General features: G+C 40.1%; 1 protein-coding gene across 2 annotated transcripts in view; it reads right to left on the bottom strand.

Annotated features, from left to right (window-relative positions):
- Positions 1-21514, bottom strand: part of SLC44A3 (solute carrier family 44 member 3) — a 41534-nt gene extending 20020 nt beyond the window's left edge. Inside the window, exons 1-10 of one of the 2 annotated variants that reach the window (XM_054072654.1) lie at positions 21497-21514; positions 20751-20858; positions 17793-17935; positions 17066-17202; positions 15614-15707; positions 13916-14085; positions 13277-13366; positions 12018-12142; positions 10258-10444; positions 1862-2027 (exon numbers count right to left, since the gene is read on the bottom strand). In XM_054072654.1, the coding sequence (XP_053928629.1) occupies positions 1862-2027; positions 10258-10444; positions 12018-12142; positions 13277-13366; positions 13916-14085; positions 15614-15707; positions 17066-17202; positions 17793-17935; positions 20751-20858; positions 21497-21499 (1223 nt within the window). In that variant the 5' untranslated portion in view covers positions 21500-21514. Of the gene's footprint in view, positions 1-1861; positions 2028-10257; positions 10445-12017; positions 12143-13276; positions 13367-13915; positions 14086-15613; positions 15708-17065; positions 17203-17792; positions 17936-20750; positions 20859-20999; positions 21341-21496 lie in introns of those variants that run through there. The other variant, XM_054072652.1, reaches the window with a different exon arrangement.
- Positions 21515-26710: the final 5196 nt, after the last annotated feature.

Below are 26710 nucleotides of genomic sequence, written 5' to 3' on the forward strand. Positions count from 1 at the left end.
ACAGTGGTTTCTACAGGTGCTTCCCTGCTCTGTGTGAAGAAGATACGGACAGTGTCTTTGCCTTGGGGATTTAGATGGTGTATTGTACCAAAATGCATGGAAGCGCACAACCCAGGAAGTCAGCGAAACTTCTTTTCTTTTCTGTGTTTTCTCAAGCAAGACAGTATAAATGAACCCTTACTGCCACAGCATTCAGCTGCTAAAGCTGAAGCAATTGCTAAAGCTTGAGGAATATAAATTTGCTTAGAAGAGCAGCCCATTACCCACAGAACCACAGCCATGTTAGTCACTTGTGCTTACGGCTTTAATAGGAAAAAGAAGATGACATAAGAAACACGAGTTCCTTCCTTTTTGGGCCCTATCATGGCATGTAAAATAGTAGTGTGAGACGGTGTCATTCTGCAGAACTCAACCTTCTACAAAGCAGCATCCTGGGTTTTGTCTGCTCTTTTAACAGTAACAATTCAGTGACAGGGCTGCTGGCTGCATAGAGAATCCTAGCAGAGACAGGCTCCTGATACACGTTAATCGCTGCCCTGTCTTTATCTTTCAGATAGGATGGAAAACATCACTTAAAACTATGGTAGGCACTGGCTGTTACCAGGTCTTGGCTGGAGCTACAGTCAGTCACAGCAGGAACTCCACAGTCGTTCCTGCAAGCAGGGCCTGTGCTGCTGCCTGCTGGGTTGGGGGGAACAGACCACTTGGAAACCTTTCAGCAGGAGGCATTCCTATCAGCAACTGAAACACCCAGGGATACGTTCTAGAGATCACCAACAGAAACATGCCACCTGGCTTATGGGGAAGCCCAAACCCTCCCTTTTCAGTCGTCTGAACCCCATGATCCCCAGTGGCTGTGGCCAGAGCTCTACGGTCCCTAGTCCCTCTCCCATCAGGCTCCCTGACTCACTCTCGCATCCCCTTCCTCAAGGGTTCATTTTCAAACAAATTGAGATTACCGCCATACCATTCTTCTAACACAAAATTAAATGCCTTAACATGCCAGAGTTTTTCACAGATCAGAAAATTTCATCACTGGGCGTAGAGGAAAAGAGCAATGAGGGTGAGAGAGATCATGAAATACATAGGAGGAAATATGTTTTCAGGATAGCACTCTTCTCATTGTCAAAACCCTCAACAATGTATTGTGAGATTTAAATCTTCCACCATAAAGACAGAATAGCACTGTTCCAGTGAATGAAACCAACTGAATTACATATTACAGTATTGCAAGCCTAAAACACAGTAAAAATTATTATAAGTAGAGATTTTTCCTGATTTCCTCGACATTTACATTTCAGAGTAATACAAAATTAAAAAAAGTTTGTTTACAAATCTCTAAATTCTTAACAGTGCTGTTAAAGCACTTACAGTTAACTGAAAATATCTGCACAGAATGAGAAAAGAATAGCAGAAGAGGCATTTATGAATTCAGAACAAATGGAAACCCAAAGCAGAGATGAACACTTAGAAAGAGGTTAAACTGCTTATAAATACACAAAATTACCAAGGAGCTATATATTGAATCTCCGTTTAGAGCTAATGCAATCTCTTGGAAAAGGGTCAGAGAAAACCTGTGCTTTCCAAATGGCAATTTCACCATAGCCAACTGAGTTCTATTGGTTTGAATCAAGGTTCAATTTAGCCTGGTAACTTCAGCAGTAGGGGTGAGTCACAGCAATATCATGCACATTGTAAAATCTTACTCAAGATCTTCAACAAGCAATATTATTTTATATTAAGTTGGATTCTGAGATATTGATATAAATTGCAGTCTATTTGAGACTATTTTGCCTAGAAAAAGTTTGAAAGTAAATGCTGGAAACCCCTCAAAGCTATACAGGGGCAATTCTGCACTCACCTGTTGAAGTAACAAGTAACCACTGCCCCAGCAATCGTCATTTGCTGACAGGCAAGAATGAGTTCACTAGTCCAGATAAGGCCAACGAAATGATACCATGCCATGTAGCAAATTCCAGACAGAGCTCTGTATTCTACTTGACCTCCTGAAGTAGTCTGTGCAGTACCTGGAGTTGGGATTACAGCACTGTATTATTATAACACACCAGACTGGGGGAGGTGGGGGGGAAGTGCATATAAATGCTTCTGTACCCTTTCGAATCACAGAATGGTTTGGGTTGGAAGGGACCTTAAAGATCATCCAGTTCCAGCCCTCTGTCCTGGGCAGGGACACCTTCCACTGGACCAGGCTGCTCAAAGCCTGATCCAGCCTGTCCTTGAACACCTCCGTGGATGGGGCACCAACAGCTTCTCCAGGCAACCTGTTCTTGTGCTTCACCACTCTCACAGTAAAACAATTCTTTCAAATATCTAATCTAAATCTTTTCCCTTCCAGCTTAAATCTGCTACTCCTTGTCCTATCACTACATTGCCTGACAAAGGGCCCCTCCCCAGATTTCCTGTAGGCTCCTTTAAGGAAAGGTGGGGATGAGCAATTTTGCTTAACTTTTTTTCAATTAATTATAAAAAAATAAATGCTGGTGATATTTAATTCTATACACATTTTGAACAAAGTCAGAGAGTAAAAATTTTCTAACTCAAATAGAACTTTGAAATATAAAATCTTACAAAAAGCAAAAGCTTGGGCTTAAATTGGGATTGAGACACAGCTGCCAATAGAGTCCAGAGAACAGCTACGAAATAGTAAGGATTTCTGAGAAAACATTACTCAATATTTGAGTAAACAAATACTTCAGAAATAAATGAAATCTTTATTTTCTTCATTCATATTTGAAATAAACTCATAGTCAGTTATGAAATGCTCTGGACTTTTTCTATAAGAAGCAAAAGATAAGGGCTACAGAAAAATATTCAAGATGCATAACGTATCACTGCAACAAATCAGAATTACTATTTTAATTGCTATTACTAATTAGAACCATGGAAACCAGTTTTCTAATTTATTTTGCAATCTCTGTGCAAAATATAGGCACATAAAGGTGGCCTCTCCAGGAAAAAAAACCCTGAAACCAGACACCTGTTTGTATGGCAGTTTATCCTCCAATGTTACTACCATATTCAGGAACACTGATGAATTCACTTATTCAAGCCAAAAAAAAAATTTGCCTCTACTTCTGTTAATAACAGAGAATGTATTCCATATCCAATAGATGGCTTTTCACAGAAGGCTGGGCTAAGTCACATACTTCACAATCAGACCTTTCTCTATGCAATCCTGTATATGCCACCGGACTCTGAAGTCTAGTCAGGGGATAACTCCATTCGGACTTTTGTTCCTAGTGAAATGTCTCTAGGTCCATAAACTGCTATTTCTTTTGTTCGGTCTATTAACTTTAAAGATAAACATGTCCAGAGAATAAAAAAATCTCTGGAGGTGAGCAGTTTCTTATTCTAACTCCATGAAAAAAATAACAAACTGAGACATAGAATTGTCTGTTACTGCTAGAACAGGATTAAAACTTAAGCTTTAATACTTCGTGTAACCATTTGCTACTCTTGGCAGCATTATGTTTATAGTCGGACTCAATGATCTTAAAGGTCTTTCCAGCCTATGGAAAACAGGACTGAAAATCACAAGATCTACGATTCTATGTTCTCTGACAGGACACCACACTGCTTTCAAATTCAAAACTACCAAAGACACAAAGCTATCTATGAAATGGTTCACTTAATTTCTGTCCTATTGTTCTATACTCAAGAATAGCTGGAAGTAGAAACAATAAAGATTTGTTTTTAGCAATACCGTCAGGTTTTGACAAGGTTTATAAGTCTTTGGAAGCAAGGTCTGATCGTCTGAAAAATATTTATCTACCTCACAGTACCATTGCAAAACTATTTTAAAGTGCTTTGAAAGGATCAAAAAATGTTATATAAACACAGACATATGTTCTAGATATTTTATCTTCTGAAAGTTTATAAATTTTAAATAAACAGGCAAGCTCTTTTTAGTGTACAGTTGGTCATCCACAGAAATACTGCTGCTTCATTACATTCTATGATTCAAATGTATTCTAAGCCTGTGAAATACAAGATACTGTGTGTGAAAAAGCTGCTACTTGGACCTCTTCCCACAAACTCACGGCCACTCCTCCCTATCTCCTGCCTCCTTAGTCCTTCTTCTGAATTTAAGGGATTTTTCATCTCCTTTACTTCTTCCAGAGGCTCTAGACTGCCTTTTTCCTGCAAGATTCTCATTAATAATAGCGTATAGCCCCTACTGAGGGAAATTATGTACATGGTAGGTCAATGAGATACAAAAAGGTCTCCTACCACCCCATTTTAATGCAAAGGCATTATGCCATTTGGTAGCAGAATTAAGCACATTTTCCACCATAGAATCCACCTGAACATTTATTTTCAAAAAAAAGGCACATTTCAAGCTTTGCTTCTGTAGTTTTGTCATGAATACTGATAAATATATGTATGGTAAACTAATTCTGCTTGCTTTTTATCAGCCTACTGACCTAACCATCTGCAGTAACAACAGTAATGGCTTTGTCTTTCCTGGCCAGCCTCAGACGTGTACGTGCACAGCGCTGTGCCCTGCTGCAAGAAATCAGGCACATCCACCTGTAAACTCCCCACTGATCCCTTTGCTGTCTTGGTATGGTAGGCTGTTTGTGTTATATCACAGAAATCTGTTTACCAATGTAAGCATCTGTGTCTGACTGATTCCCTGTCTTCTGGGCCTACCGTGCATGCATAATTTTGTCAAGAGAATTACATACAATGCTATTTTTCTTACGTTAGTCTTAGCAGCACAGGTAACTTTAAAGCTATCCTAGATACCCTTTTGAGAAAAATACATGACATTTTCCTCACTGCTCTGCTGTGATCTATCTGTTCACAGATCTGTTCTGGAAATACGGTTTAATTTCTCAACAGAATATTTTGCTTCAACTACATAATCACAAGTCTTTCCTGGTATACTATACACTCTTAGAGATAACATTAAAGTTAGTAAAGAACTGAAGTCCCTACAGCTGAATCACCAAAACAGAAAGCCTCTGATCAGTACAAATGTTGGTCCGCTGCAAATACTTCAAAGAAGTGTTGTTAACAATGCAAGCATGCGTGTTTGCAGCAGAGTTCAGAAGAGTTTATCCATCTGACTCTAGCTCAGTGCTGTGCCATCGCGTCAGTCAGCACAGCAATGCAGCAACACAAAATCTGATGTCCACATGCAGCACCATTAGCTGCATTTTAGTACTTTCAGACTTATGTCAGATGCTCTTACTCAGCAACTGCTGTTGCAAGGTTTTGCTGATGTCTGGAGCAGTAGGCTGTTGTAAGGGACAAAAATTCCTGGGAAGTCTAGTTCAGCAATTTCCTTATCAGAAACAAAGAACCACTGACCAGAAAATACTGAGAACCCTTCTATCAGTTCCTGTCAACATGAAAACATGATGTGCCCTTCCCAATGCTAAGTGAGGAAAGGTTCTGGCATCATACACTGAATCTTCATGCTTCCTGCAACAGAATTTACTATGTTATTTTATTTAGCTTTTTTCCATTTAGTGGTATTTACAGCCAAGCTAGCTGACTGTAATTGGAACATCAAGGACCCTGCAGGAAATACATTTTTATTACTGGTTTTGCTACTGCACAGCTTTATGTGGCAATTTTATTGCTCACTTGCCTGTAGGATGCACTTTTATTACATGAAAATCTCACACCGCTTTCTCATTCTACATTACATGCATCGGATTTATGCCATGTGGACTCCACGACTTCTGCCTGCTGGGAAGTTAAAAGACGTGCTTTGCTGTACCGCATGGCCACTTCAGTTCTGCAGCAAAATGCCTCACAAATTAGCAAACAATAAGAGTCAATAACCCTAAGACATATCAGCTTTTCCAAAGCACAGCTGAATTCCATTCCCAGCCAGCTAATGGTTCTAACTGGTGCCACTGTTTGTTCTGTCTGAAGTCTCATAGAGTCTGGCATTTCTCCTAGTTTTCTATGTCTGGAATTCACTCAGACTCTGCTGCTCTTACAGATTGTGAATTACCAAGGTACTTAAGCAGGTGCCTACCTTAAAATGCATAAGTAGTCCCACTGATTTTAATAGGATTATCCACGTGTTTCAAGTTAGTCATGTGCATAAGTACCTTTCCAAGTGTGGGCTATTGTTTTCTACAGCTCCCAAGAAGTTAAGTCTTTCCTCAGAGTAACACTAAATTTTGGAGGGGTGTAAATAAATTGTCTGTGTGGTCGCGTAATGATCAGGTGCACCACAGCTGAGGCGACACCCAGTGTTCCAGAGCTGTAAGATGCAGAGACACTATAAATGTTACAGAATTAGTGAAGATTCAAGGCAAATGTTAAGAACAGGTGCAGCACAGCAGCAAGCCAATTTCACTTGCCCATCACTCTATATTAGACAAAACAATAGTGGTTTTACAAAGATTTCATTTTTTCTTCAGCTGTCTTGGTATATTTGCATTTCAAACGTGGTCTGCACAGCCTCAGAAAAAATATTGTGAGAATAAAAAGTCAAAGAGTCTAAATCACAAAAACCACCACCTGTATTTTACAAACTGAATCCTGAATAGGTAACTTTGCCAACAGGAAAAACAAATTGCTCAAAGAGAGTGTGTCGTGGGAGATCTTCAGAGAAGTACTCTCAGCTGTTGCAGAGAATCCCCAAAACTCAAAAAGCAAAAGAAATGTCTTCCATATAGGGTGATTGTAGAAAACCAGGAAATAGAAATGCCAATGCATTATTAACCATACTGTACTATATATATATTTTACGGGATGTCTAAGTACTAGTCATCTGGAACAGCAATCCAACCCCCAACAAGCTACCTAACTGCTTTAGCAGACAGCATTTCTGAGGACTCATAGTTGGGTTTAAAACTTGAAATAAAATCTAAAGGAATATTCTCAATATCAAGTCTAGTCTACTGTTCAACTGTCTGCGTTTTGAACCACAAAACAAATCTCAGGTAGAGTGTGGGACTGGAAATCCAACCAAGTATCATACTTCTTGATGACACTGGCCTCCTGCATCACCTTGAAAATCTCCTTGGCCTGAGATCTGGATGAAAATAATCCTCCACTACCTTCCCAGATCATTAAAAGGCTAGAATTGCCTTTGTTGTTGAGGCGTTACTCTGTAATCAGAGCAGCTGTAAACAGTGGAGCAGATTGAGAAGAAACTGTCCCACACTACTTTATCGGCACCTAGCGGGCATTGAGCTGCGGCACCTCAGCTACATGTTATTTACACAACCCCTCAGCCCCTGGCCTTTGCCAAGAACTCTGTTCACATCTGCTGAGTGACAACAGCCACATTTAACATAGGCAGTTTAACAAAAAGAATAATTACAAATACAAATCTTAAAATTAATAGAATCGAGTTTTAACTAAAAAAATAATCGAAAACATAGAATGCTATTTTTCTATCTACATTCATGCTTAGGCTGTAACTCAGAATTGGCTTGGATTATTTATCAAATGCACATTATCTTCTATCATCAACACTATAACTGTTATCAGAGAAATCTTACAGGGACTGACATCTATACTATGTCTCCTGGCAGAAGATCTCAGTCGAAACACGTTTTACTAGATTCCTCATATGAGCTACATATTGACAGTTAAACACCTGGAAATGTCCTTCCCATCTTATGCCATATCTACAAAAAGGCAATTCTTTCAAAATTGAGAGTGTCCTAGAAACCTTAACATCACTTTTCTGTGTGACAAGATTATGCTGCCTTCTGTGGTAAACTGTACTGTACTGTATCACTTGCTGGAAACATCAGTGTTCTTATTGTGCTAGGGAGAAGACAAAAAATAAAATACCTTTGAGCCAGGAGATGTGTGCTGCACTGTGAATCTAACAGCAGGTCACAAAGTCTTTGAATCCTACTCTCCAAGCAGGCAGAAAAAAAAGCAAAAGTTGAATAGAAATGTCTAGCAGGAAATAGAGAATATTACTGATGAAGGAAAATGGCACAACATGGAAAAAGCATAAAAAGCCTCTCAAAGGCAGTTTTCATTGCGTTTTATTTCTCTGTGAATACACAAGGAATTTGCTTTTGGATATAATGTGCAAGTCACTACTTTGCTGAAAACTCTGTAAAAGCATCCAGGAAATACCTGACTAGTTCCCCATCCTGCACTTATCATCAAGCCATTTCTGCCATATGAGCTAAAATATTCCCAGTCTTCTAATGACTGCCGCATTTCCAAAAGATTTTGAATACAACAGACTCAGCTGGCATTTTATAAATTTAGATTTAACAAGGGAAAGCTTCACATCTTTATGTGAGCATATTAATGGTACCGTTGAATATTCCTGTGAGTAATAGGCCAGCTCAGCAAAACATCAAGGATGTAATATTTCCTCTAACAGTTCTTGTTAATTACGTATTTAGCAAATCTGTTTATTATCGTTCGTTTCACTTACTTGCTACTAGATTGGCTATAGTTAAAGTTTATCTTAAATTGCATCTGATCCAAGCAGGTGCATGAAATGAACAGTTGGTTGATTGCTCAGGAGATGCTTCTTTCTATAAAGAACTGGTCTGAACCAGTGAGAAGACATCCCACATGGAGAGTTTGAAAATTACTGCTGCCAGGCTGATATAAATGGGATGAGGATTTTGCAGAAAAGCTAACAACTATGCAAAGCTGCAACTAGCACATAATGCTGCCTCTGTAAAGCAAATATCCAACCCAGAGTAGTGTGGAGAGGGAACATCCATGACACCTAAAGCAAAGTGAATCTGCTTGACTACTTAGTCAGCCAAGAACAACTTACAAAAAAAAATATAGGCTGGAGATTCAGCCTTGCTAAGTCTGACCCTCTTGCAGGAGAAGCAGGTTATCAGCTTCAAGCAACTATTTTTGACAGACAATGAGCTACTGGAGGAAAGGCAGCAGAAACAGAGACACCCTTGCAAACCTGCACGACTCTCCAATGAAATCTGGAAGGAAGCAGATCCTAATCTAGCCTAAGCAATGGGTGAGTGATTTGCAATGCTAACATGGACTCAGACAGATAGACTCTTATGTTACAAGTGAAGTGTGTCTTGTACAGTGGCAGAATTAACAGGGTGAAACTGAGATGGAAGCAGATGTGATGGAAGAGGAATGTGGTACCTGACCCATGGAGGTGGGGAATACTGCCAATTTTGCCAAATGGGCTCAGCTACAGAAAGGCTGGAGGTTTTTCTGGCCTAGCAGGGATCTGTAAGCCTGTACAAAAGGAGTTACTGCAGCCACTGGTCTCAAGGGGCGGTGGAAACATAAGATAAAATGGTAACACATAAGCGTTTGAAGAGCTAGGCTGCATTTAGTTTTCCACACAGAAACCACTGCCAAAATTCAGAAAATAGAAAACTCATGCATCAGTATAGGGATGACAAACAACTGACTATCTGCACCAATTCTGCATCAGCTCCAACACAAAGGACAACAACTACCTCCTAGCAGTGGCCCTAGGAATTATATATAAAAAAAAAGAAAAAACAAACCAAACCCCAAACCGTAATGCTTCCTTAGTACAAAGGTCGATATCTGCAACAGAAGTTATCCCCAGACTTATGCAGTTTAGCTTTCCCTTCTTTGGGTGATGTTGCATGGAAGAATAACCTCTTCCCCCTTGGATGGCATAACACTGGGCCAAGGGAGAGCATCCAAATTACCCTGGTTCAATCTGTGACAGATCTTATAGTGGTATGTCCCACAGTAATATCACTTTCATACTCAAAATCCGTTCATGCAGATCTTTCACAGACTATTTCTACAGAGCACCTCCCCTACAACAACAAGAATCTCTGAATTAACCCAATACTCTTATACCAGTCTAAATAATGCTAGCAGTTTTCATGGAACTACTGCTCAGAAACAACATTCTGCCTCCATAACAACTGGACATTGTTTATAGTCAAAAGAGATTTAGATTCTCAGTTCATAACAATTGCACTAAAAGCTGTTTCCTCCCTCCTGTTACCTTTTTTCATTTAAATACATCAAACATATACTGTACCTACCACAGGCTAATCATAAATTAAATAACTGAGAAAGAACAAAACTGAAGGCCATATGTAGGAGCAAAAATCTCCCTTCTGTAGTGGTATGACTCACAGAACTATGGTGATGTTGAAGACTCCAACTAGTGGGGGAAAAAATAAACAAAAGAGTAACACAGCTGTATAACGATGTGCATTTTGTACACTAACACCAGGAGGCCCCATATTCAAGAATTTAACTTAGGACACAGATAGCATTCATCTAAAAACACTGAAAGAACATACTTACCTGCAGTTCCTAAGCTAAGTAGTACAGCAACCCAAAATAACCAGAAAACAATGAGAATCAGGAAGGTCCAGAGTGGTTGGAACAGGAGGAAAGGAATTCTGCCAATGATTTTACCAACAATTTGAAAGAGCTGTACTGTGAACTGAAGCCTCTTTCTTAGCACAAGTATAAGGGAAAGAAGAACAACCTGTAAAAGGAAATAAAAAGACAAATCGTTGGGTTGTTTTCCTTAAATATTAAGTATCAGAGTTGTCAAATGTGGGATCAGGTGTACAAATTTATCAAAGATGTGACAGCGAGGCACATTACACAAACAATGCAGTGGCAAAGCTTTCTGAGGCAGTGCCTATATTCTCAAAGAGCCTGTGGATTGAAAACTGATTTTATGAAGTCATTACTACTGTTTCTATAAAACAAAATAGAATTCATAAAGCTGTAATTTACGCAATGGAAGCAGTCTGTTTTGCTTCACAGCAAACACAAATGTACATTACACACTACACATTTCCTTCACATACCCTGTATGTCATGAACATTTAAAATTTCCTCCTACTCAGGTCAGCTTGCCGCTGCTGACAATGGTAGGAAGACGCATCCTTTTCTGCAGAAAGGACAGTAGCACACCCAAACTAATTTGAGAGCTGTGTATGTATGGAAACAAAGCAGACATAAAAAGAAACCTTAATTAATTAGATTACTTTTAATTGAAGTAAAAAAAAGCCACTGACAACAAAACCCCAAGTCAGAAACCCCACAATGCCCCCAGTTCTTTGTATACAAGTAACCATGAACAGCAATTAAAAGGGAAGGTGAAATCTTTAAAATAATAAAGGCAGTGGCAGTTGCTTCACTAGTTTTCTTGCCTGTGCTAGAAAGAAGCCCCCAGCTCTGAAGAGAAACATAACCTGCAGCAGTGGATGTTCCCACAGTTCTACAGATGGCAGCCAGTTGTACTGGAACACACATGCATGCAAAGGAACCTTTTCTTACCCCTTTTGTATAAACAGAAGTAAAAAGACTACAGCTTACAAAGGATAAGAAAGAAAATCTGATCTGTAACACCTTTATATTTGTCAGTGTAAACTGTCAGACTGTGCGCATCTGGTGAATACCAGTCTATGGATCCTACTCTGTTTTAGGAAAACAGAACAACAGACATTTTGACAAATGTCTCACGAAGTACAAATTGTATACTCGTATTTAGCAATGACTCCCTAACATTGCAACATCAAGAGTGAAAAAAATCACTTTAAAAATTGCATGCCCCACTCAGACTTGCTGTTGGAAAATAGGGTCAATGAGAGAAGTAAAATTTAACCCCATCACTTGAGGCCTAGGCACTGCTGCCTGTTCTTCACTACCCCTTTCATTGTCTAAAAGAGTTGCTCCTACCCTAATGACAGCTTAGGCTGAATCCACAAATTCGCGTTCATATCAAGGCAGTGCCCCTATGTTCACAAAACATGACTCTCTGGTCATGCAGAGAAGAAAGGAGATGGAACACAATTCTTGCGTTTCTATACTACCAATATTGACACTGTTTGAACTGGGTTGAAGCATAGCAGAACCCTGTGCTGACAAACAGATTTCACAATGAAGATAGAAAACTATTTAAATGAGCATAAGCAGATCTTATAACTGATTCTCATTTCTCAAATTTGAAAGGAATGAGGAATTTATTTTTTGCTGTTACAGAACCACTGCAGTTCAAGTTTTCAAGTTACAGCCTCTGCTATCCCTTAGGGTAAAACGTTACTTACGGTAACTATTGTTGAGAAGATAGCATATCCAAGTAAAAATTTTACATTTTTCTTTTCTGTTTCCAATTCAGTGCTGGGATCATTCCTGTAGTCATAATAGAGCCACCAGAGAACACCTGAGACAACTGAGCAGACAAGAGCAACATGAAGGATGTTGAGGCTCTGGAGTGTGTCCAGAGAAGAGCAACGAAGGTGCTGGAGAAGGGGCTGGAGAACAAGTCTTACGAGGAGCAGCTGAGGGAACTGAGGTTGTTTAGCCTTGAGAAGAGAAGGCTGAGGGGAGACCTTATTGCTCTCTTACAACTACCTGAAAGGAAGTTGCAGAGAGGAGGGAGCTGGGCTCTTCTCCCAAGTGACAGGGGACGGGACAATGGGGAATGGCCTCAAGCTCTGCCAGGGGAGGTTCAGACTGGATATCAGGAAAAATGTTTCACAGAAAGGGTCATCGGGCACCAGCAGAGGGTGCCCAGGGAGGTGGTGGAGTAACCACCCCCGGGGGTATTTAAAAGATGGGTAGACAAGGTGCTCAGGGATATGGTTTAGTGGCAGATAGGAATGGTTGGACTTGATGATCTAAGAGGTCTTTTCCAAAGTAGGGATTCTACGATTTTATGAAGGCAGGCAGCACTCTCCAGGCTGCAGCATGCTGCTGTCACAGGCTGCTGCCTGCCTGGCACTCTCTCACCAACCTCTCGCCCTGCTACCCAAACCAAGCTCAGCTCAGGAATTCTATCATGTAGCAGAGAGGAACACTATAAAAATGACCATAGAGAAAATACACATAATAATCTGCTAGTCTGAGGTAAAATGTTTGGTTTTCTTGTAGTTACTTTAAAGCTGAGGCATGTAATTTCATAGAGGAGAAGCAAAGCCCACTATTATGGAACAACAAGCTTTAGCTGGACAGGTTCCTATAGTTCTCCCCTTTCTAAAGCAGGCAATGTAAAACTTCACTAAACTTTCTTTGAAACAGTATCGTTTTAATAACTGCATTCATCTGCCAAAATAAATGTTGTTACCAGGCATCTATAAAAAAATAATCATCATCAACATCCCAACACTCAACAACAGGAACAGCACAGCCAGAGCTCAGCACCCAAAGGCAAGACGGGCTCAGCTTGGATATGGCTGTGGTAAGCTTAACGTTACAGAGGATGGCCGTGGAGAAAAAAGGATAGCTGTTTGTTCAGCTGGCTTTTCATCAGTTCAGAGAGATGATCTATCTAACTAAGCATACGCTAAAAGACAAATATACTCACATAACAACCCGAATACAACCAGTGCAATCAGAATATGGACCAGAAGAGTCCGAATGAATCTGAAGGTTATAACCACTATAAAAGAGAAGCCTGAAAAATACACAAAGTAAGTTTATTATGAGTGTTACAATCCATTTAAATTAATTCTTACTTACTTTAAAGATAAATTTAAGGTTCTTTCAGAATTTGAACTTTTATTTTTAAACAGTGGTCTCAAAAGCAACAAAAAAGCTGTTAACCCTTTCAACATTTAAACCACACAGTTTCCTGTAACTTACTAATAATGAACTTACAACTGAAATATTTCACGTTGGTAATTATTAGCTTTTCAATAATATGTTGTGTAATATAAGTTAAAATGTTCATGCTTATGCCATTTTTTCCATCAACAATTTCTTAGAGTCCCCTGATATGAGGTATATGATCTTATAAAGGAACACAGAATCTGATACTTCTTAGAGCTGTATTCCATCAGTCTATTAAATGCCTCCTCATAAAACACAATCACTTTCTTAAAACAACTCTGCCCAGAAAAGATGAGAAAGATCACTTTAAATTAAAGATACAAAGTTCATAGAAACATTTCAAATCTCACATTTTAATTGAGTATAATTATTCACTTTTTATTCATAAACTTACCTAGTGCAAGGACACTCAGTCCTATCACAGTATCTCTTCCTGCCAATATTCCACTCAGAGTTCGGTGAAAAACATCCATTTCATTAACCATAGTTATTAAGACAGATGCATACTTGGAATAGCATTCTGGGCTTTGTGGAACACATCGATTAAATAATGGAAAAGATTTACTGGAAGGTTAAAAACAAAGATGATAAAAAATATTAATTACTGGGCAAATAGTTTTAAATCCACAGAGATCCACTCCACCATTCTCTTTCAAGCCCTCTGCAGAACCCTACTGGCATCTTCAACATCACTGTGCAGACACAGTCAGCTAATCTGATTTGTGATCTGTCAGCATCTTTCCTACCCAGGAGGAGAACTGGCACATGGAGTCTGACACATCAGGGCAGTGGGCATAGGAGTGGTCTGCTACAAGTGGCAGGTTCAAGTTTTATCTGCAAAATGAACTCCTAGCAGCATCATAACTGTATCACTTTATGAGAACATCCATTCAAGATCAGCCTGAGAGAAAAAATGAACTACTGTCTCAATCTCCATCAGCATCCAGCTCCTATTCCCATTCTAGTCTGGCTTCACGTGGTTTGTTCCCATGTGTTTATGTAAAACCTAAGCTCATGCTAACATAGCTGTAAGCTACATTGTTGTAAATAATTCCAGACCACGAATATTTCATATTGTTTTTATGATACCTAAGGCATTCTAAAAGCAACAGCAAACCAGCGTTTGTAAGGTACAAGTAATACCACCAAATATTTACATATGAAATTATTTGGCACTCCCAGCCAAGCTCCTAGAATACATTTATTGTCCCACTTTGGCAATGCTGCACTACAACAGTCAAAGTAAGAGTCATACCTAAAAAGAAGAAGACTGTTCATCAACAGTTAAAAACTTCTCTGACTAGCTTTGCTTCTACTATTAAATACTCCTGTGCAAGATTAATAACTTTGCTGAGTTCCTTGCCAAACAGAAAAAAGCCAAAGAAAGTTGAAGAAATAAGTAAAATGGACCATATTTTTCCATCTGTTTACATGCTCACTTTTGATCCACTGTATGTAAAGTTTTTGTCTCCTGCTCTCTTCTGTTTGCTTTTTTTCTCTATTTTCTTTTGTGGAGAACAGATGACTTCACTCTGCAAATATGCGGATTCTAAGTATTTGCTCTATTTTCATGACACAGTGGAACTTAAAATCATGGGTTTCAGGATTTTGATTCACCAATGCCAAACGCTAAAGACTATGCCATCCACAGCCCTGTGCTTCAAGCCAGCTAGCCATGAAAAAATTCTGATGGAAATTCCAGGGTTCAGGATAGTAAGCAAGGCCCAAGACCACAGTTCCTCTTCCTTGGCATTGCAGGAGAGAGCAAAAGTCCATGCAGGAGATAATTCACTCCTCATATGGAGTGCTTTTCCCCTGATTTGGAGAGGAAAAGTCTCTAAAGGGTAGAGGAATGGAAAGAATGCAGTCCTCTGTAGGACAAGATGCTGTTGTGCTCACAGGCGCACATGAGAACTCACAGGGATTCATGTACAAAAATAAATAAACAAAGCAAACCAATTCTGACTGTAAAGCACCTACAATATGCTTGTACAAGCATATACAAAATACAAATACAAAAATGTGAGGAAGTAACAATCCTTAAGAAGCTGTTTGGACTAAAGAGTATTGTACAGTACCCAGTAATTCTTACCTTGGTGGAACTGGCAGCGTGGGACACAACTCAGCTGCCTCTGTATTTAGTGTGTAACTGGAAATGTTCAGGTTGTAAACACAAAGATAAGAACCTAAGAAAGGGAAATAAAAGTAACTTAGTATTAGTTAAAGCTTTAGAGAAAAACAGATTATCAATTAACTTTTGTTCACACTTTTGCCTTGACCCCTTAGCAGGCCATATTCACCCGATATTCCAGAGGGAAGGTAAATAACAAAAGTAGTTAACTGGGTAAATCTGAAGCAACCTCTGCAGAATATTCTACCTTCCAGACTTAACTATAATTACCATTTGATCTTCCCGGAGAGCAGGAACACTACCTGTTTCAGATTGTGATACTTTAACTCTAAACACTTACCCATTAGGGTAAGAAAACAGAAAAATCTAAAATGACAGAAGCTACTGTAGAACGAGATCTTTGTATGATTTAGAGGAGAATAAACATCTATCCAGAAACAACATTTTCTGGGCTCTAGGCTAAATACTAGCAGGTACTCTGCTAATAAGCTCTGCTCATGCTTCTGACAAAGAAAGAGTGGACACATTCAACCCATTCAAAATGCAATACTGCCCTCTCCCTCAAGATAAACATGCAAACATGTTTAGCATGTAGATGAAATTCCATGCAATTAAATTCAGTTACAATGAAAATACTTATGTAATATCACAAGTGTTTACAGCTCTCTGTACTTACCAAATAATGGCAAAATATCCCAAAATAAAATTAAAACAAATGTCAATTTAAATAGCAGTCCTTGCCAAATAAAACAACAAAACAAAGAAGAATGGAATTCTGACCTTCAATAAAAGTAGCTATTAGTATTCATACAGTCTGCAGTTTACGCATACCCTATGGAATAAGGGTGAAGTTATTTTATTTACGTGTTTGACACGAATGAACTGGAGCTGCCTCTTTTGCACAATAACTACTTCTGACATCACAACCGTCTTGAACATCAGAATAAAATAAAAAGAAATATAGGTGGAATAGCAAACTTTGGGATCTGATGTATAAAGGGATAAAATCACTTGTATCTCTGGATCAAGTAATTCTACCACAGTTTTAATTAAAACTTAAAAGAAGTAGTTGCATAAGTTTCTCAAATTGCATGTGCACTCTTCAGCTACTGGGACCCGCACCAAACTACACTAGTTGATTCTCAGCAGCCAGCTTTATACTGGATAATCTCAGCATTGTACAGGAATTAATCAACAACATCTGAATTTGCGTAAGAGTCATATAACATTTCTAGAAACTATGGCTTTGAAATAAAGTAGAAACAAGACATTTTATTTACTGTTGCCACGGACTGCTCAGGAAATTAATGGTAAGAAATTACCCCCTAGCGTAGTTAATGTAAGAATAACAAAGTGAAAGCTGCTCAGCTGTTCTATAGATACACTAAGATATTTATATTCCCTGTTGCACACCATTATTCCTTGCAAAACTCTGGAGGTCTTCCAAAGAGTTGAGTTGCTCTTGTGGACAACTAGACACGCACAAGGAAACTGAACTGATTTTGGAGCTTTGCATTTCCAGGCTGCATGAATTCAGAAAGAACACATACCTAGAAAGAAAAAAACATCCTCTTTTCAAAAAACAAGATTTCTGGTTTTTAAATGTTTAAATTCTGAGCCTTCTTTCCATCTTTTTAAAGTGCTACAAAGCAAACAAAATTCTTTTACCATATATAATGTAAAAATATGGAGTTGAAGTCAGAAGTTAAGAAGAAATTTGAGAATATGCTATATTTTTACATCTAATTCCATGTTCTTAAATGGGATCAGAAGCTGCCAAGGTGGGTGCCATTCTACAAGGACTAGCTCATGGGACTTGACAGAATGACGGGATACTTCAGCATGCAACTTCCTTATGTGCAAAGAGTTGCCATATAGAATGACTGCTGGTTTGGCCAAAATCCTATTTAAGACCTTATTTAAGAAGAAGCCAGCACAAAGCATAATGATGTAGCACATTTTCAAATTCTATCTTAACTTTCTAGTTTCTCTCACCATTTTTGCACCATTCTCACATCTTTTTTTTGCCTTTCAATACAAGCATGTATATATACACGTGTATATGACTGACAACTAGAAGATGTATATCTTATTAAATTCCCAAACGTTTTATCTATTTAGAATTATCTGATGTACTTACTTTTTATTAGTCATGTCCTGTCCAGAAAGGGGTGCTCCATTTACAGGAGTGTTCTTCCTACCACATATGTTCCCGAAGCTGTCATATCCAAGCACAAGTCTCTCTGCAGCACCAGCCATCACAGCATAGCCAGTTATAAACATCTGTTAAAATATTTTTTTATGTGAAATCATGCTACAATAAGCTTTTCCTTCCCATTCAATAAACACTCATTTTAACTCACGCATTTTTGACTTGTGGATGCAAACAGTTAAAGCTAAAATTCACCCCTCTTGCACAAGGTCAGAGGAAGTCATATGGACAAGTTTAGCCCCACTGGCTCCCTAGAGCTTTCCCTTGTCTATTGCTTGAAGTATTTAAATGAAGCAGAGTATCACAGAAGAAGACAGACAGGGGTCCTGATTAAAATAATAGGAAAGCAGTAGTAAGTACCAGTGCTAAATATTGCCTCTACTGAAGTTCATGTGTGTCCCTAGGCAAGGTCACTCAAATGGTTATTTTTCACGTGTACTTACTGCCTTCTCATTTTTCAGAATGCCCTTCAAGATACATCTGGGCAACACACCTGCTGAAATGTTAAGCCCTTGGAGCTGCTAGTGAATTTAATCAGAGGTATATTTTAAACATATAAAGTATAATTAAAATACAGGTTATCGGAAATTTCATGAAGATGCATTCTTTAACACGTGAAAAATCTGGAGTCGCACTGTGGTCTTAAGTGACACTGCACTGATCTTACAGATGCTCTGCTCTTGGATGGAAGCCCCAGCAGATCCCTAGGAGCAGTTAAGCACCTCTGTTGGCCAAGCAGCCAATATTAGACACCTTGCTTAGTAATGCAGCTTAAACCTTTCTCATGTACCCTATGAGGGCAAAAATACCCCTTGGAAAGAACCTTTCCAAGTGCCAAGAAACAGTAACTCTTCTTCTGGGAAGTCAGTGAAGTCCTTGGCATGACTCTACCCAAAGGCTTACTTAGAGCACTCCAGCTATGGCTGAAATCAGCGATTCAATCATCTCCTCCGTCCCATGCGGTGTAAACCGCATTTTACACACACTAAGGACAATACACTAAGTTCTTTGGCTACATGCCAGCTGCTGGCAGCAGCAAGTATTCTCTGTCCCACATTAACCACAACTAATTTGCTGAATATCAGCTGTACTGAAGACAGATTGCACGTATCAGACCCAGTACAACTGATTTCTTAAGGGGTTTAGAGCCTTTATTTGTTATTCTACTTATAACACTTGTGCCTAAAGATGGGATCTGGGCAAAAACTGAGTCTCACACACAAACATATAAGCGTCTGTTTCTTTAGTCCCTGATGTAGTCTCATTACCACTTATACGTTTGCAGTCTACCTACTTTAATAATATTTTTTAAAATTACAACTGCATGTTAATGCCATCTCAATAAGGAGATATTTTTAATTAAAGCTGTTAAAGCTGACATACTACTTGTGCATATAATACTTATTACAATAACAAAATCTTTTTGGATCCAGTTTATTTTACATAGCAAATGTTTGTTAATAATTAAATTGTTCTCAGAAGAAAAAGGAGAAATGAGTTGGCACTGTAACTCAACCTGAAATACGCTTTCAGAAAAGTTCTGGCACTCCTAAAGATGGATGTTGCATATCCATTGACACCATTATGGAAAATACCGTGTACATGTGATTTCTTTTTTTTTAAGTGCAGAATGCTGGACACAAGCCATAAATATTGTTAAGTAACAGATGGCTGTATGATTGCTGGACGGGTGTGTCCATACATGCCAGGAGATGCAGTTCCACAGAGTTAATAATGGTTTCTATTTTTTTTCACAAATCAGTGTCACTAAAAACTTTTTAATCTTCTGAAAATGAGATGAAACAAAGGAAAACAAATACATGTATGCAATAAGCTGTTTCACAGAAACTAAATAATAAAAACAGTGAGGGAAAAGAAACAAAAATCCTAAATCCTCACCATTTGACAGGTTTAATTTTTGGCGTTCCCTCCACTGACCAAAGCACTAAGCCTAAGGCAGCATGTAGGAAGGTCCTACAGTGATCTTCCAGTACCTGAAGGGGGCCTACAGGAAAGCTGGAGAGGGGCTATTCATAAAGGCTTGTAGTGATAGGACGAGGGGCAATGGGTATAAACTGGAGAGGGGCAGATTTAGACTGGACAATAGGAAGAATTTCTTCACCATGAGGGTGGTGAGGCACTGGCACAGGTTGCCCAGGGAAGCTGTGGCTGCCCCATCCCTGGAGGTGTTCCAGGCCAGGTCGGATGGGCCTTGGGCAGCCTGATCTAGTGGAGTGTCCCTGTCCATGGCAGGGGGTTTGGAATTAGACGATCTTTAAGGTCCCTTCCAATCCAAACTATTCTATGATTCTATGTAAAAAAACCTGTCCTGTTCACAAAGTTATCTTACGCAGAGTTCAGAATGTGTAGGTATTCTTCTGTATCAGCTTCCCCTGAGAGAGTTGTTAGGAACCAAATTGAAACCTAGTGTATCCATAAGAATCCTGAGTAGCCTCTGAGATACCATGACACAAACTTCAGAAAGGCAGTGCCTGTTCCTAAAAGCTCGCACGTTGTCCTAAGCACAGGACAGACAGTGACTTGATAGACACGTGTTGCAAGCTAACAACATTACAATGAATAAGAGCTCGATCAGAGCCTGGATTAATATATAAAAAAGCAAATCCTGAGTGAGCCAGCCCTGCGTGTACATGGTGCGTAAAGGGTACGGCCAGAGCTCCCAGGGCTGCAGAGCAGGCACTGCACACGCCCTGCTGCCACAGAGGCCCCTTCTGTCCCCGTTCTGTCCCCATTCCGTCCCCATTCTGTCCCGTTCTGTCCCCGTTCCATCCCCGTGCCCATTACCGTTCCAGTTTAGCTCCAACCCTGCGGAGCCCCATTAACTCGGGGTCCAGTTTTTCTTTCAGGATAAAACCGCGCGCTTACCAAACCGGCCCAGAACAGAAAGAAGAGGAGCAGCCAGAGGGTGTCCGTGCACCGTCTGTGAGCGACGGGTCTCCACTCCCTCGGCTCAGAAACACTCTCTCCGGAATCCTAAAATGAAACAAAAGGAAAAAGAAGAAACTTCCTGTGAGTTGGAAAACGAGTTTCAGACCGGTGAGGTTTCAGACGGGTGAGATTTCTGCCGAGCACAACCCCGCGGGCGCTGCCCCCGCGCCCCCGGCCCCCGCGCACCCGCTCGCGGGCCCCGCGCTGCTCCATGCTCCGCCCGGGGGCTGCGGGACACGGGGCAGCGCCGGCAGTTCCTCCCGCCGCCGCCAGCGGGCGCTGCCGGGCGGGGCGCTCCCTGCGCTGGGGGCGAGCGGCGCCCGCAGGGGAGGGGGAACCTCTGCGCCCCTCGCGTGGCACCCCACGTGGAGCTCTGCGTCCAGGGCTGAAATCCTCGACATAAGACGGAGATGGAGCTGTTGGGATGGGTCGAGACGAGGCTACAAGGACGATCAGAGGGCTGGAGCACCTCCATACAAAGACAGACTGAGAGAGTTGGGGTTGTTCCGCCTGGAGAAGAGAAGACTTCGAGGAGTCCTTATAGTGAGCTTCCAGTACCTGAAGGGGCTGCAGGAAAGCTGGGAGGGGCTGTTCGCAAAGGCCTGTAGAGATAGGACGAGGGGCAATGAGTATAAACGGGAGAGGGGCAGATTTAGACTGGGCATAAGGAAGAATTTCTTTACCATGAGAGTGGTGAGGCACAGGCACAGGTTGCCCAGGGAAGCTGTGGCGGCCCCATCCTGGAGGTGTTTAAGGCTAGGCTGGATGGGGCTTTGAGCAGCCCGATCTGTGGGAGGTGTCCCTGCCCATGGCAGGGGGAAGTGGAACTTTAAGCTTTAAGGTCCCTTCCAACTCAATCCATTCTATGCTTTCAAACGCCGTAGATCGGTTTCCCGCAGAGCCGGGCGGGGCGAGCGGGGCTCCTCGCCCTCGGGGTGGGGGGCACAGCGAGGGGTTTGCCTGCCGGCCCCTCACAGCCGCGACCTGGCAGGTGGGAGGCTTATTTTTCACCGCTAATGAGTTAATTTATGAGAGTAACTCGATTTGTTCTGGGCGGCACAAAACGTGAGCACATTGTGCGAAGCCAAGTGATCCTGATACCCCTTCGGCTGTTCTGGCTGCACCGTCAACGTGCAGTCACTCACAGACCCTTTCCAGCCCTTTTCTTTGCTGTTTTTTTTCCTGTTTGTTTGTTCTTTGTACTGTTATATTACGCTGATGTGTTCTGTTAGAGCACAGTTACCTCTAATTTGTGGTAGCTCTAATACAAATTCTGCACATACGGGAATAGCCGCACTGATTTAGCTCTGGAACGACCAATGAATGCAGAAATCCGCTGCTTTCAATAACCTGTTTTCTCAGTGCTGCCCCTGTTGTCTTTTTATTTATGTGTACTCTAAATCCTGCTTATTAATCTAGAGAAAATTAATATTATGAATTGCAAACATATTTAAAGTGTGGTTTTGTTCCCTTCCTGACAGTCAATAGAAATGTTGTCCTCTTTAAAAAGTAATACAGCAGCTGCAGCTGCAAAAAAAAATGGAATTAAATTGAAGCTACTTTGGAAAGCTGTTTAAGATTTGGTCCACCTTATGGAGGAGATCGAGCATTAGGCTGGCTTTGCTTAGAAATAAGAACGTATTCCATTTCTCAAGTAAAAATGCAGAAGGAAACTTGCATAGGTGGTAATATTGGAAACCAGGATTTTGGTTTAAAAACGGATGAGTCTTTGCCCCAGAGAATTCCAGAGGCTTTCTATGCTAACTGGAAATAAACACAAACATTTCTGACATTTACTTTTTAACTGATTTAACAGAGCTTGGTAGATTCTGATTTAAGTTTACGCACCATCACTCCTATACCCAGTGGTTCTGAGAATCCATGACAGGAAAGATTTCTAAAAACTGTTTGTATTACAAAGGATTTATTAAACTATTTCATTTCCACTCTATTCACACTTCTTGTCTTTATCAGTATTGTGCCTCTTAATGCTTCTTTTTCATTAGTTTGTAGAGAGTTTTCATAATTTGCGTGTAAATAAAATTCTAAAATTGGTTGCAAAAGTAATTTTGTGTTGTAAAAATAACTTTTCCTTCACTTTGTGCTATTGCACTTGAAAAATATATCAAAAAGTAGTTTTCCCTTGAAAGACAAATGTGAAATTTCAAGTCAAACTTAACTTTTTTTCCATAGGAGGTCAGTATTTTGATTATATCAAGAGAACAAACAAACTTATTAATAACTTGTAACCTAGACACACAGAGTAACCTTATTATCTGATAAGGAAAAACTGTTCTAAAAGAACAATGCCAATGATGAAGGCTGATACTAGAATTTGATGGCTTGCTGTCATCACGTGCTAATACTAGCTTTCGTTGTTGATCTGGCTCTTTTTGACTCATCCTCATTAGAGTTTGTGTTACATTCTTATTGTGAATAAAGGAAAACAGAAAGTGGAACAAATATTTTTAATAAAATCCAGATTCCAAGCTACTGAAGTTAATGGAAAAACACTGGAATTGGGAGTAAGGCCTGATTCTACTGAGCAATATCAATCATTGTATTCCATCAGTTTGCCTAGGAAAAGTTATCTTATGCTTGATAGAAAATAACTCAGGATTAGAACAGGATGGTTTTAAAATTGTAAATGAAATATTTTATTGTAGTAGTTTTCTCTGAATTCCAGACACGATCCAATGGAACATTTACTCTTTAGTAAGAGATGTGCAGTTCTCTTGTCACTAGGTGATGCTCCACGTTTCGAATTGGTGAGAAGAGGCTTGTGCTGTGCTCTGCCAGGATTCACTAAGGAGGATTCATGCTGCAGTTTTGAGAAAATATCAGGAAGCAAGGGTCAGATTGGATGAAGGATTTAAACATCCACATCCAAAATGTAATACAGAAAACTCTTGCCCAAATTGCCAAATTCAATTTTAAATTTTATGTCTTGCTCACAAGAAGGAGCCTGATTCTGCAGCTGAGTAGTTCAAGCACTCAGTGGGGAGAAGGGATTTATAGAATTTACGTTTTGTATGGTTTATTCAGCTTAATCTGAAAAAGAAATGAGATAAAAAAGAGTCTTTGCAAAAGAGTATTGGATTACAAAACCGTTCCTGATATGAAAGCACTAATGACTTGGTCAGAGAGGTGTATGGCCTGTGCTCGCTTTCTCTAGTGCAAAGCCCTGGGTGGAGCCTTTGGTCACAATCCCTTGGTCTACATGCACAAGGTGATGACACTATAATATGCTTCTTCTAAGCCTTATATCCAATTACAGCCTATTTCCTGGGAGATTAGTATGATGATTCACTTACGAGTCTTCATGCTGTCATGAGTATGTAATGTTTCTTGCAAAGGCAAAAAAATACTTAAACTCCTGGGGTACCCAGGAACTCATAGTGATTTGATTCTGAATTAAGACAGTGACCATTCAGCACGCTTTGTGCACTGTGTGGGGCAACCATGGGAAGAGAGACTAAAATGTACATTTTCAAGACGACAGGTAGTTTTTAAGAGGTTTTTTTTTTTACATATTGCACATCTTCAGACACATCTATCAGCATCAGCAACAGAAATATTGCAGCAGTGAAAACTCATGGGCTTTTTTCTCTGGTTTTGATACTTTGTTTTTCACAAAGTCACCCAGAATATGTAGAAGAAAACCAGACACAAGCTCAAGTTTCCAGACTTCTGCTTTAATCACAAAGTTCTTGTTGTTTCTTGTGAATGTGTTGTTTACTCACAGAGAATGAATCCTGGTGCTGCCCGCCTTTAAGGCTCTACTTTCTTACCAAGAAATTTACCTGGTTAAAACTGGGGCAGGAATGTGGGAAAAGCTTAAATGAAAGCATGACAGTTCCTTGCTAGACTTGTTAAGTGAGATGACTACCCCTATCTGTATCAACTTCTGTGTCAGACAAGGAACAGAGACCAATTACTTTAATAGCAGGACACAGCAACTGAGAAAGTCAACCTAAAAGCAAACATTTTCTGCCTAATTAAATAAGGTGCAGCTGAGCATAATTTCCATTACTCTCAAATGATCATAGTAGGCAGTAGCTTAGAAAGTAGGCAGTGTTCTCCATATGCAGCAATGCTACTTGGAATATCCTGAATTGAAACATCCAGAGACTGAATGTAATGCCACCTATTATGTTCAAGCTGCTAGTCAGGTTTTCTGACAATTTCCACTACAAGACCTGGTGTTTATGATCTTGCTTCACTTAAACCAGTTGGTCTGAAATTTTTCATGGCAAGTGCTGAAGATTTTTTGACAACTTCAGCATAAATCATTCAGTCACTTCTGAGAATGAAATTAAAGAATCAGACATTATGGTATCCCCTTTTTGGGTAGTGGTAAAGACGTTCTTATACGTAACTCGGATCAGAGATTTTTAATAGACAAGGAGAAAGAAGTGATTTCTGCTTTTTCTCATCTCTGAGAAACTTTGTCCACATTTGGCCCAATCACTTATCACAGCGTATGCTCAGTCAACTTGCTGAGCTTCATAGATAAGGAATCCAAAGACTGTGTCTGCACGGTGCACTCCTGAACTACCTGGGACAGTTTGGAATATCCTGAGATGTGCTTCTGATCTGCCACAGGCTTTCACTGTTTTGCCTGTGCCACAGTGATCATCCTGATGGTGGCCAGGCACAAGGGACAAAAAGGGATCCTGAGTTGAGACTAAAGAAAAGCAAAAGGAGAAAAGGCTATTGCTGTTAAGCAGCTTCTTGCAATAAAAAATAACCTTGGTTAATAAGGAAAGCAGGGCCTAGGAGCTCTCTGAGAATGATTAGAGAATTCATAAAAGTCAGTGTCAGGAAGGGTCACTAGAGCATTTTACTTAATGCTGTACGCAGCGGGCCTTAATGCCATTAAGCCACAGTAACTGTGAGTGACTGAAAGCAAGGACTGGCTCAGCAAAGACGCTGGAAACAGAAGCCTTGAAGGAAAATGGAAGACTATGACAGTAGGGGGATGGCAGCTGGAGAGAGGAGGTGGACAGAGGACTGGCTAGCAAGGGATGGGGAGCAGGACTGGAGGGAAGGGTAGGACTGGATGTGAATAAATCTGAAAGCTAGGAGAAGATGACTGTAAAAGGGAGGTGAAGACTGAACAAAGAAAGAACTGCAGAGCTAAATGGGCGGTTAGGATTGCTATAGGGAGGTATACAGCTGGCCAGGGAAGAGGAGGGTAGATCAGAAAAGCATGAAAGCTATGCAGGGATTAAACAAACAATATCGTTAAGTCCTGAAGGTACAGAAAAGAATAAGGCTGTGAGAAATGAGCAAAGGAATCTGGGTCTGCTACCACTCCCTTTCACAGCCAGAGTATCACCTTTCCTCTGGTGTCAGCAAACATCCACAATGGTGACTTGAAAGTGTCCTGTCACACTGTAGCTTGACTAACAAGTCAAATCACACTACCACATTTCTGATCAACCTGCAAATGGTGTCAGCCAGTCCTTGGGATCAGTTGGCAGATGTCTGTCCTATATATATCTAGGAAATCCAATCCTTTTGATTTCTTGAATTAGTCTTTTTATGATGCTTCACGTTAGCTTTTCTGTTTGCTCATCTAGAAAAATCCCACTTGATAATATGTTTACAACTGGAAAGTTAACTACTCTGTAATCCATATAATGATGAAAATGCACATAAGGTAAAATAAGCAGTATTTTTTTCTAGTAATTTGATGATTTTTGAGATGTTCCATTTCTCAACCTTAAAAGTCACTTGAATTTAATAAGTTAATAGCCAGTTCCCAAGCCATTTATGTCCAGCCTCCAACAAGCATTAATCCACCTTCTTCTGGATATCTCCAATGCATTGAGGAGCTTTATTTTTATTTCAGAATATTGAGTAGATTATCCAGACATCTAGGAGAATAGAGT

The sequence above is a fragment of the Cuculus canorus genome, chromosome 8 (genome assembly GCF_017976375.1).
Source record: "Cuculus canorus isolate bCucCan1 chromosome 8, bCucCan1.pri, whole genome shotgun sequence".
NCBI lineage: Eukaryota > Metazoa > Chordata > Aves > Cuculiformes > Cuculidae > Cuculus > Cuculus canorus.